The sequence below is a fragment of the Lipophrys pholis genome (genome assembly GCF_963383615.2).
Source record: "Lipophrys pholis genome assembly, chromosome: 18".
Classification (NCBI taxonomy): Eukaryota; Metazoa; Chordata; class Actinopteri; order Blenniiformes; family Blenniidae; genus Lipophrys; species Lipophrys pholis.
The window spans coordinates 16873828-16885249 of NC_137646.1; the positions used below are offsets into that span (position 1 = coordinate 16873828).

Sequence of the window (11422 nt, forward strand, 5' to 3'; positions counted from 1 at the left end):
AACAGCCAGACTGTACAAAGCAGCGGCATTATGATCCTAACAGGGTGCAACATCTCTTTTATCTCTCGCTTATACAGCAGGAGCATTAGGAATAACATTCAGTCACAGAAACCAACAGCAAGTTGTTAACAGAGCTATAATTGGTTGCTTTCTGCAAATATATATATATATAGAGTGAGATATTTGCATATATTGATGCCACTGATAATACAAACTTCATTTTTCTTTTGCAATGACATAAAACAACTAAAATCTTTAACCATAAACTCACAAATCTATGATGAGAATAAACAAGAGATACGACTCATATTACAAATGAATTTCACATTAAGTACATTTTGATTATTGTAGAGCTTTTCATATTGATTTAATTTAAAAATAAAAAAAGACTTTCTTCCACATACAGCTCATGTGCCGCGCATGGTACTCGTTCCACAGTTTGATAATCAATGTAGGAGAGTGTTCACCAAAGGCTGCCTTGCTCAATACACTTTTCCCGAAGCACAGAGTGATTTCCTGCTGGCTTGGAGCTCGCTTTGGCTGGGAACTGTCAATTTTTTACCCTCGGACAGTAATTAGTTGATGTCTAGACAGAATGCTCAGTGTGAGCAGCATGTTTAGCAGAGCAGCGGAAAGTAAAAACCCCCGCCTATGTGTGAACGGGAGGCCGACCCAGAGGTTTCAAAGTTTGGTAGCGCACTGACCCTACTTCTGACCTTTAAGTGGTTTCTTGAGTCAGGAGTTTATTCCCACACGCTTGCGGCTCTGCTGGCTCCTTCCCTTGTGTTGATGATGGCTGTGGCGGGCAGGAAGGAGGGGAGAGGGCCACAAACTGCTGATGTAAACAGACACACACTTCTCCACAGTAAACTAGCTTTCCTTGTTAATCCCCAGCAAATCCTCAGGGAGCCAAGTGGGTCCATTTTGGACAGCACCCCATCGGAGTCATTTGCATTCATCAGCTGAACGCAGAAGGGGAGAGGGAGGGAGGGGGGGTGTTAGTGCCAGGCTGAACACAGCATCATCAACGAAAGTAATGTCACAAAGCATCCTCCAAACAAAGTCTCTGTTTTAATTAGATAAGACAGTGGGCGCTCGCGCTGGCAGAACTCAACAAAAAGGCACACTGCTCCCATAACACATGTGTGATTGGCCCAAAGTTGCGGACTTGTCACAGTGAGTGGAAGGAGCTGGATCAGGCTCAGAGCCAGCAGTGAGCAGGAGCGATTTCTTGACTGATAAGTGACCCAGCCACCAAAACCCAGAGCCGTGTGTGTGTGTGTGTGTGTGTGTGTGTGTGTGTGTGTGTGTGTGTGTGTGTGTGTGTGTGTGTGTGTGTGTGTGTGTGTGTGTGTGTGTGCGCGCGCGGTGGATAGACTTGAGTGCACAGGCAAACAGTGGCTCTGCTGTTTGGCTCCCTGACACAGAGCTGCTCTTCTTCTTTTTAAACACTGCAGCGTGGAGAAGAGATGCACATACTGTACCCAGAGGTTACTGCCTCCCCCTTGCTAGACCGGAATGATAATGAGAAAGCATGCAGGCAGAATATTCATAGGCTGTCACATTACTGTGATTCTTGAGGAGGAGATTGCATACAATATGAGGTGTACAGTGCAAAGAGGAGACATGTAAAGAAATCCAGGTGGGCCTGCTCAAAGTGCCGGAGCGCTGGTCAGTGGGTATTAATCATATTCACGCCCGCAGAGTCAAGCAGGTACTTTCAATTCATCTTTCATTTGCTGGGATTTTTTTTTAATGGAACAATTGAAGCCGCGGTTGCACCTGTTGCAGAGGAGCACCCGTGAGTTTGTAAGAGTGTTCAATAAAACAACACAACACGGAGATTAATATTTCACAAACAGACGCATGCACCCTGCTGTGCAGCAAAGTGCAGGTACAACTCCATCCCTGCAGCGAGACGCTAGGTGCGCTTCAAATTAGTGACAAATCCGCCAACAACATATCAGCTTCAATTCATTTATTGCATAAATACACTTTTTTTTCTTCTCCAATCTACTATTGTCTTACCTTGAGAGTCTCCACGTCCAGAGTAGCCGACTGCTCCATTTTACAGACTCATTAGCCACCAATTACATATTTCCATAAAAAAAGTTGGAACAAGCTGGAGAGACGCACGAAATTCAGCTCCTTTCTGCACTTTTTTTTTTTTAAATCTCTAATTCAAATGAAAAAAATATATATATATATATATCAATGTTATGTGCATGTGGTAAATATTCACCCACATATTAATAGTTCGTTTCAATCATATGTAAGCTCTCCTCTTCAGCAAGCGGTGCTTGCGGTCTCGGGAAAAGACGCGCAGGCTGAGGCGCCGCCGCGTAGTGGAACAGCGACTCGGAGACGGTTCACTCTCGTTCAAAACTCCCCCGATAAGTCCGACAGCAGCATGACGAGCACATCCGCTCAATTCCAGAGTAAAAGTGGCACGTTTGCGGCGCAAAAGCCCAATTTAATCAGTTTCGAATAAGAATAAGAATAAGAATAAGAATAAGGATAAGAATAAGAATAAGAATAAGAATAAGAATAAGAATAAGAATAAGAATAAGAATAAGAATAAGAATAAGAATACAAACAGAAATGGGTTGCACAGGTGTGTAGTGGTTATGCCGCGGGTTCGAGTCCTGTGCGTAAATGCGCACCTGCGTCTTGGGCGATTTTTCCTTGTTTCTTCCCCACACTCCCAAAACAGGAATTTAGCGTTAAAACAGCATGGGAAACTGAGGAATGAAACAAAAAATGTACCTCAGGAAGAATTATGAAATTATATTTTTTCTTTTTTGCTTTTTTTTAATGTTTGGCTCGCCTGTGCTGACCTGATTTAACCAGTGAAGAGTTGAGCAAAGATGAAGGTGAGAGATCTGTCTGCCTAGAAATGCTGTTACTAATGAATAATAATAATAATACATTTAAAAAAATTTTTTTTTTTTAGAAAATTTGTATTCAGGTTCACCAATTGTACCATTCATTCGTCTTTCGTATCTCTTTATTCAATTCAAGGTCGCAGGACCCCAGAACCTATCAGCTAATAATGTGTGACGGCAGAGTAAACCCTGCATGGACAGGACATCAGTTCATTGCAGGACAAACACAGACAAAGAGACGCCAAGAAATACTTCACAAAGTCATTAATATGCCTTATATGCATGGTTTTGAACCGTGGGATGTTTATGTTATACTGATATGGTTCCAGTTCAGATCAATCAGGGCTGTTTGTATCATACAAAGGATCAATTTCACACAAAATCTATAAACCAAGGAGGGATGTGGCAACGGCTTACTTCTCCAACATGATTAAATTATGCTGCCATAAGAAAATTCTCTATGGATTATGAATCAGATGTTTGTGATAAAACGCAAATGAATTGCTTTTAATCTGAAAATATGAAAGGCACTACAATTTCCGATTTGTTAGTGAACTCTGGCTCACTTGACAGAAGGTGAACCCCCACATCAAGGATCATACGTCTGTGAAAAATCAATTTCAGACAGGCTCCTTTACGTGCTAAATTAAAGACGACTCCAGAATAAAAGTCGTGCTTTTTCTCCTGCTTTATACCTCAAGAATGAAAAAAAAAAAAAAGAAAAGAAACCCAGAATGAAAGATAATAAACACAAATTGTTGTGAAGATAATGTCACCATAAATTAACTGGCAACTCAATAGGGAGGTTTTATATCGACAGGGGTTTCCTCTCCATCTCTAAAAGAGACATAAATCTATGGGGTCTGTTCCACAGCTGGATCGGATCCCATTCACTGGTAATTGTTGCTCCCTGCAGGAGACACAGTGACAACGCAGCAGGAGAGAAGGATGGGTGATGATGAGCGGGGTGATTATCATTCATTTGTGCAAACGCCGAGTCAGCAGCCTGTTGAGAGGTCGTCAAATGAAAATTGAAAACTCACAAATAATTTAATTTATGTGACAAGTAAAGTCTTGCGTTGTTCACCTTGCCTTGCCTGCTGGTTCACACTCAGCTCCAGTTATGGAATAACATTATTCCTTGGATTTATTGGTCTCTTCCCACATAGTTTCAATCACACTGGTGCATGATAAATAATGTATTATAATATAAATAAATAAATATCAAAGTAGCAGCTTAAAAATCAATTTTGTTTGTGAATTATAACCACAAGGTCAAACAATTACTCGTACGGATGGCTGGTTCATGAAATAATGGGTCCCTGTGCACAGATGTAGCCTACAGAAAGCACCCACTCCTCCTTCTGTTGAAACCTGAACACAAAACAACAAAAAAGTGCAGATGAGACTTGTGGTTGTTTTGTGTCTCCACCTGTTCATCTTGCAGCTGCATAATTTCTCCACCATTCCACGCTCATTTTGTACATCTTCGGGTTATTTACTGCACTGAAGCAGGTGTTTTGCTTTTCTATTTGTTGCTTTTGTCACATATTTTTTTCATAATTTGTATATGCATGCGTGTCTTTATAATAGTTGTGTGTATCTCACAGATCAGGCTTGCATCAAGGTCATTTACATGTAATTTTGAGTTATTTTTTTCCAACATGTTGTTTCTCTAGAATCAATAAAGTACATATATTCTATTCTATTCTATTCCATTCTATTCTATTCTATTCTATTCTATTCTATTCTATTCTTGGTACTCATTGCAGTATCCTCGTAATGCCGATAGGAGGCAGCAACATTTTCTCCAGACAGACAGAGTCGATCCGGAGCGCACATTCTGGATTCAGGCAGGACCGCAGGATGTCAGACAACAAACAAATAATGGCTCAAAAAAGGTAGATATCTTCTCTATTTCTAACCCCCTTCTATTTAAATGGCTCATTTTAGAGCAATAATAGCAGGCAGGAAATTAAAATGTCGTATCATGTTTTAATAATCTTGACGGCAGCTCCCATAATCTATTTATAGGAGGCGTCATCGCCAAGATATTAGATTATCAATCCTGTGCAGATCCTGATGTTATCATATTATCATCCGGCTTTAATTGTAATTGGTATTATTTATAATCTGTCTCTCGCAGTGCGAAAATCGCGGCTGGAGCTGTGGTGTGCGTTGAAAGCGAAATAAGAGGGGATGTGACAATTGGTGAGTCTCTTCTATTACAATCACGGCCTTTTTCCTCTCTAAAGAAATATTACTAGCAATATATTTTTCCTCCGCAGTTTTCCTTGACTGCTTCAGTGCAACATGACCTTTATTCCCTCTGTGTATCCGCTGCAGGCGCGCGGACAGTCGTTCACCCCAAAGCGCGCATCATCGCAGAAGCGGGGCCTATCGTCATTGGAGAAGGCAATCTGATCGAGGAGCAGGCGCTCATTATTAACAGGTCCGTCCAGGATGTGCCACCAAATGTAAATATCCCATGCAAATACCACCTTATCTTGTGTTTTTATGCTCCCGCAGTTATCCAGAGAACATCATGCCGGACACAGAGGGAGTGGAGCCGAAGACGATGATTATTGGCACCAACAACGTGTTTGAAGTTGGATGCGGTATCCTTCACCTCGAAACTGTCAGACGTTGACTTATCGGGGAGAAATAAGAGAGTTTTGGCATGTGGGTAAACTCTTGCCTGTTTAGAGTTTGTCCACCAGAGGGCAGCAAAAAGTGTATTTCTCCTGCTCAGCACGCCCCCCCCCCCCCCCCCCACCCCCCCCACACACACACACACACTCACACACACACACTATATTAGTTTGTAGTCACAGCTGTTCCAGGTGCCACTTCTTGGGTTGAAACGCTTAACAATTGTGCAACAGTTTCTCAAGCCTTAAAAATTGGTGACAACAATGTGATCGAGTCCAAAGGTAACCACTGAATTCCTATTTTGAGCCTTTTGTTGAAATCTGATTCATACCGTCATACTTGTGTAGACATTTCATCTGAGACGGATATTGGTATTTATTTTTAACTTGTAAAAAAGAAAATAAAAAAAACCCATTTAAATATGAACAGGAATGCAGAATCTGCCTTTAACACCTGCAAGTCTTAATTTATTTTAACGAAAAGGAGTAGGAAGAAGTCTAAACTTATTTAATCCTACCCCTCAAGTACTGGCGCATCTTTATCAATAACTTCATTCATAAGTAAAACTATTGATTTAGCATCAACCTACAACCAATACATAATGCAGCAATTGATGCTCAACAGTGTTTTCATATGTCACTATATTCATGCAAACATCAATGGTTTTACAGCAGTTACAGTATATTTATGAATTCAACATTATCCACAAAACAAACAAACCTTCCGATTCATTATGAAGTACTATACCTCACAAGAGTAACTTCTTTAGATTTATTTTTAAACTGAATTATGTTTGCTTCATCTCCTTCTCCACACACAATTTGCACCACAGTCCTACGCCAGAGCTACTAATACAGAAACTTTTCACAGTAGTGCACACTTAATAAATCTTTAAATTGAACTTTCCCTGATTTAATTGATGATCTTTAATTTAGTTGTTCCTGCTCCAGTTACATTAAATTAGTGGGAGGCAGATGCTCTGTCTTCTGGATGTTAGTAGGTCAGCCGCTACAAGAAGAATTAAAAGCAGTAAAAAGTTGCTAAAGTACACCAGCAACATGCTGACAGCCCGAGGGTCAGTTTTGTTAATGTTGTACTGCAGTATTGGTACTCTGGTCGGACATCCCTCATATAGCTGCCAGGAGGACTGAGTTACTTCCGATTAATGCCAATGATAATGAAAATCACAATAATATGGTTTGTGGTCAATTTGCACAAAGCTTCTTCTGACTGTCAAAAAAATATAAGCCAGCTTTAAACTTAATCTTAAACTCGTTACTAATTCCAAAATACTAATCAGTTACTTTTTAATGACACCGATTAGACAACAAGTAACAGTATTGCTGTATTAGGCTTCATTAACTTGTTATTCACAACTGGTCAATAAGCAAAAACAAACTATAGCAGATGAAACTTGTGCATTAAGAGGATTGTAAATCTGGACTGCAGTTTTCTAACAAAATGCTTCCCTCTCTGATTTTCGATACCAGCTGATCTTGGGAGAAATGTGATCCTGACCAGCGGCTGCATCATCGGCGCCTGCTGCCAGATCAACACGTGCGAGGTCGTGCCCGAGAACACAGTCGTGTACGGCTCCAAGTGCATCAGACGCGTGCAGAGCGAAAAACCACAGGTGTGTGTTTTTTTTTTGTTTGTTTGTTTGTTTGTTTGTTTTTCTGAATGACGCTGTCTTGTTGGGTTGCGTGACTTAATATGTCTTGTTTTTCTTCTCATCCTGCAGCCGCAGACTCTGCAGCTCGACTTCCTCATGAAGATTCTGCCCAACTACCACCACCTGAAGAAGACGGTGAAGGGAAACAGCACGCCTGTGAGAAACTGAGGTGTCTGATCTGGACACAAATAACCTGCTGATCATCTGCACACGCACTTGTCTCACTATTTATGTGGCCCCACATGTTTATTGGATCTACGACCGAAAATGACCATCACAGATTTTTGAATCTTTGCTTTTAGACCAGTTTTGTGAGTATTTGATATATATTTTGCATCTGAAAATGAATAATTTATGATGCCAAGTTATGTCACTATGTGATATTCATCTATATTTATAAATGTTACGATGAAATCAGATAAAAATTGCAATAAAGACGTTAAAAGGCCATTTTCCTACATCTTTTTGTCCAGAAGGGGGAGCTGTGGAGCAGCTGCACAACAAGGCTTTGTTTCATCAGGTGATAGGTATTATCCAATTAGAATACCACTTATTAATAACAGTCACTAAAAATATCAGCATTATCATGCTTTTTGTTCTAAAAATACTCACAAACCAGGGTTATTTTGGTAGAACTATTCCACTCTGACGACACGCAAACGTGCGACTGTGGCTCGAAGCTCGTTTGTCTTCTTCACCTGAGCAGACGTGATCTCATTAAAGATATCTATGGGTGCTGAACCCCTAGTTTTGGATTTGGTGACCTGCCAGTCCGGCGTCCTCCCATAAGGGGTTGCCAAGTACGTGCTGCGGGTACACTGGGAAATGCCAAACAAAGCATCTTGGGTGTGGTTGTAGCTGGAGTTTTAGCTGCAAGATGGGTCTGAATAATGTCTTCTGCTCCCCTCCGTCAGCCCCCCCCCCACCCACCCCCCGGGTGCTGCTGCTGCTGCTCCCAGCTGTACTACTGGCTCACTGATTTGAATGCTTGTGTGTGTGTGTGTGTGTGTGTGTGTGTGTGTGTGTGTGTGTGTGTGTGTGTGTGTGTGTGTGTGTGTGTGTGTGTGTGTGTGTGTGTGTGTGTGTGGCGGTACAGAGTCACTCCAGCATCGCCTACTTGCACCTGATATTAAAAGTTTCAATGTGGGAACCGAACAGTTGTCCCCTTTAAGCCCGTGCAGCTATAAAACAAGCTGAAGGCCGTTGCTCTTCAGAGGTTAAAGGGTGTGTGTGTGTGTGTGTGTGTGTGTGTGTGTGGCGCTCGGTGGGCAGGGGTGTCTCACAGTGCCACAGCTCCCCGTAGGAGGCCCACAGCTGGTGTCGCACTCTGCCAATACTCATTTGAACATGTCACGGTGGAGTCCCATGAGGAGTCCACGTCAACCAGGGGCTAATTATTTCAGCCGTGTAGTGCAGCCGGGGCCACGTCCAGGCTCCTTCCCGTCTCACTTCTCTTTATTTCCCACTAACATTTTGTACTTTAGGGTGTTGCCGAAGCGTCAGTTTTACTTTAATATGACATGGAAGACAGATGCTGAGCGCAGTTGCACGGATGTGCAGAGTGACAAGGACCTCATGCGGGGTGGGGGAGCGAGTGTGGCCTTTTAATCTGCCGTGGTTTTTTTTTTTTGCACAGGCAAAATGGCTATGATGATAGCAACTCAAGGCAGGAATTTGAGAGGAAGTTCAAATGTTGTTCTATATTTGGAAGCAGCTATTTATACCTGCCTGTAACTGTACTGTTTGGAAACTGAATTAGATCCAGCTCCTATTTGTTTAAGCAGACTTTTGTACACTGCAGTGGTATGTGCATTTCTTTTAATATGATTATCTCCAGTCAATATTTGGCCTCAGATACAAATATACAAGATTTCCTGTAGAGGGAATGAATTGCTATCATAAACAGAGAGAGAACCGTGGGAAGTTATCTGCAGCCGTCTGTGCTTTTGCTCCACAAAGGAGGAAAATCCTTCAATTTTGCTGCTTCTTGAGTGCATTTCTGTTGAATTTCAGACACGCATGTTGTTCCAGTGCGCTGCAGTCAGTTGCGTTTAAAGCGGCCACCACTTGCTTTGAGAGGATAAAGGCTTTCTGACAGCTGACCTTTGCATCCAGGTCCACTCCACCTTTGAAAACTGAAATGTGACCTATAGGCTGCAGTGATTTCCGTTGCAGCCCCACAGAAATAATTAATCTCATCACGACGGGAACCCCGAGCCGCAGGATGTCATGCCGTTTCCTCCATGTTAACAGCGTGATTCTGTGGATGGCAGTGTCACTCAGCTAGTCCCACGTTGGCCCTTGCTGACCGTTACATGGAGCGGTGTGAAAATTGGTACAGATATCCATATTCAACAGGAGGTGATTCCTATAATCCATGACTTCTCCCCTACTGAAGGGAGTTCACTAATGAGGGTATGAGTAGCACAACCATGGGTTCAGGAAAAGGCTGCCGGGGAGACAGAACAATATTATATTGATATGATCGGTTTGGGATGATTTTCATTCAGCGTTCCTTTTTAAATACAGTTGTCAAACACGATAAACCCGAATTGTTGTAAAAGCTCATAGAGGATGAGTGCCACTCACAAAATCACTAGATTGCAAGTGACACTTGTCAAAAAGACTCAGTTCAACGAGAACGGCATCTTATACTTATTGCACGATGACACACAGATTGATTCAGTGTTTGAATTATCATTGTTGGTTCCAGGCAGTGGTGAGAATATCCCCGGTTGAAGTCTGGGCTTACGGGTTCCGTGTACTTCTAGTACATGGAACTAACACTGTGACTACTACAGTACAACTCTGCTAATCATCAACATGTCCACAAGCGGGTTTTTCCCCCCCACATTTACATAATGAAAGTGTCTGCACAGCAGCTATTTCATGTGCATATATGGTAGTGAAACCATACTGAACGAGGCACAATCTCCATATGCAGGTATGAAGGTTGTTATGCTGTGCAGTACTCCATGAAAATCCACATATAATGACTGTCTGAAGTGGTAAGCTCGTGTGAGACTGAAAAGACATTGAAAGTTCAAAGTTTCAACAAACACGACAAAAAGTCACGGTTGAATATTTCTGTTCACTGCGAGTAAACCTCCGAGTGACACAGTTTCAACAATGGATGTAATTCACCCGTAGTAGGTGAAAAAGTACAAAAAAGTAGTTTCGACAATTATAAAATACATGCTTAAACAGTTGTGACAAAAAAAAATTGAGATATGAGTATCTGTTCCACTTTAATATAACATCAGTACTTCCTGGTCGGTGCACCTGGTTGATTGATTTAGCATTGAACATTTAAAGAAAAAGTCAAAAATGTGTCTTTCAACCTTTAAAATAATTTAGATACGCTAGAAATTTTTGAATATTTGTGATTTTGTTCAGTTTAATGCTTTAAAAGAGATTTTCTTTGTAAAATCTGGACATAAAGGTGTTTATTCACACTGACTTTGAAGCCTTAATGTCTTAAAATCTCAAACACGGGGCTTTAAAGCGTCACTTTTCAAGGATTATGGATGAGTTACCTGTCAAGGGTTAAAAGCATTGATAAGAACAAAAACCCCGGGTTTTAGTTTAACCTTTTATTAGATTCACCGCACGACAAAGGGATAGATATAACTTTACCTCCTTCCCTTTGACCTGCTTGAAGCCATTTTAGGACCACTCAGCAACATTCAAAGGGAACATTATAGTGCATTACGCGGCGCTGTGTCAACATTTGGGAATTCAAGCCCGGGAGACATACTTAACACAGCCTCTGCTCTCGACTCGACCCTTCCCTCTGCCCGCTGAACCATAAAAGCTTAAGGTGCAGTTTAATGACACAGACTTCTTGTGTGTCAGTACCTTGACACCAATGCAGTTTTTTTTTTTTCCCTCCGTGAATGAGGAGACAGAGCTGTGATATTTTCTTTCTTCTCCGTCAGATCCAACTCACGGCAGCACCTCCGCGGCCTGGTCTGTGCCCTTGAGGATAAACGTGCGATCCACCTCACGGCTCAGTAATACGACCTTAATCAAAAGGGCTTTCGCTTCTTCTTTTTCTTCTGGGCCTGTCCAGGAGGGGAAATACTGTGAAGAGCAACAACTCCCATCAACATTTCTTTTCTTCTCCCCCCCCCCCAACCTAACAATGATTCTCAAAAGAAAAACAAACTTACATGTTGGATGACACGTTCCATTGGGATTACTTCTTGGCACA

The 11422-nt window shown here is 41.8% G+C and overlaps 2 protein-coding genes across 2 annotated transcripts in view; one reads left to right on the forward strand and one right to left on the reverse strand.

The window, feature by feature from the left end:
• Positions 1-2350, reverse strand: part of LOC308123687 (zeta-sarcoglycan-like) — a 49145-nt gene extending 46795 nt beyond the window's left edge. The window contains exon 1 of the mRNA XM_080486303.1: positions 2029-2350. Within this exon, the coding sequence (XP_080342429.1) occupies positions 2029-2067 (39 nt within the window). The 5' untranslated portion in view covers positions 2068-2350. The remainder of the gene's footprint in view (positions 1-2028) is intronic.
• Positions 2351-4703: 2353 nt separating this feature from the next.
• Positions 4704-7658, forward strand: dctn6 (dynactin subunit 6). Its single transcript, XM_080485945.1, has 7 exons — positions 4704-4786; positions 5032-5096; positions 5232-5337; positions 5415-5503; positions 5771-5818; positions 7028-7170; positions 7279-7658. The coding sequence occupies exons 1-7, from the start codon at positions 4752-4754 to the stop codon at positions 7375-7377; spliced, it is 585 nt and encodes a 194-aa protein (XP_080342071.1). The 5' UTR covers positions 4704-4751; the 3' UTR covers positions 7378-7658.
• The last annotated feature ends 3764 nt before the right edge of the window (positions 7659-11422 follow it).

Bases quoted from the DNA above. Each gene is read 5' to 3' on its own strand.
- dctn6 (XM_080485945.1), top strand. From the start codon at position 4,752: ATGTCAGACAACAAACAAATAATGGCTCAAAAAAG. The intron at 4,787-5,031 runs GTAGATATCTTC...TGTCTCTCGCAG, and splicing joins CAAATAATGGCTCAAAAAAG to TGCGAAAATCGCGGCTGGAG. The intron at 5,504-5,770 runs GTATCCTTCACC...ATTGTGCAACAG, and splicing joins CGTGTTTGAAGTTGGATGCG to TTTCTCAAGCCTTAAAAATT.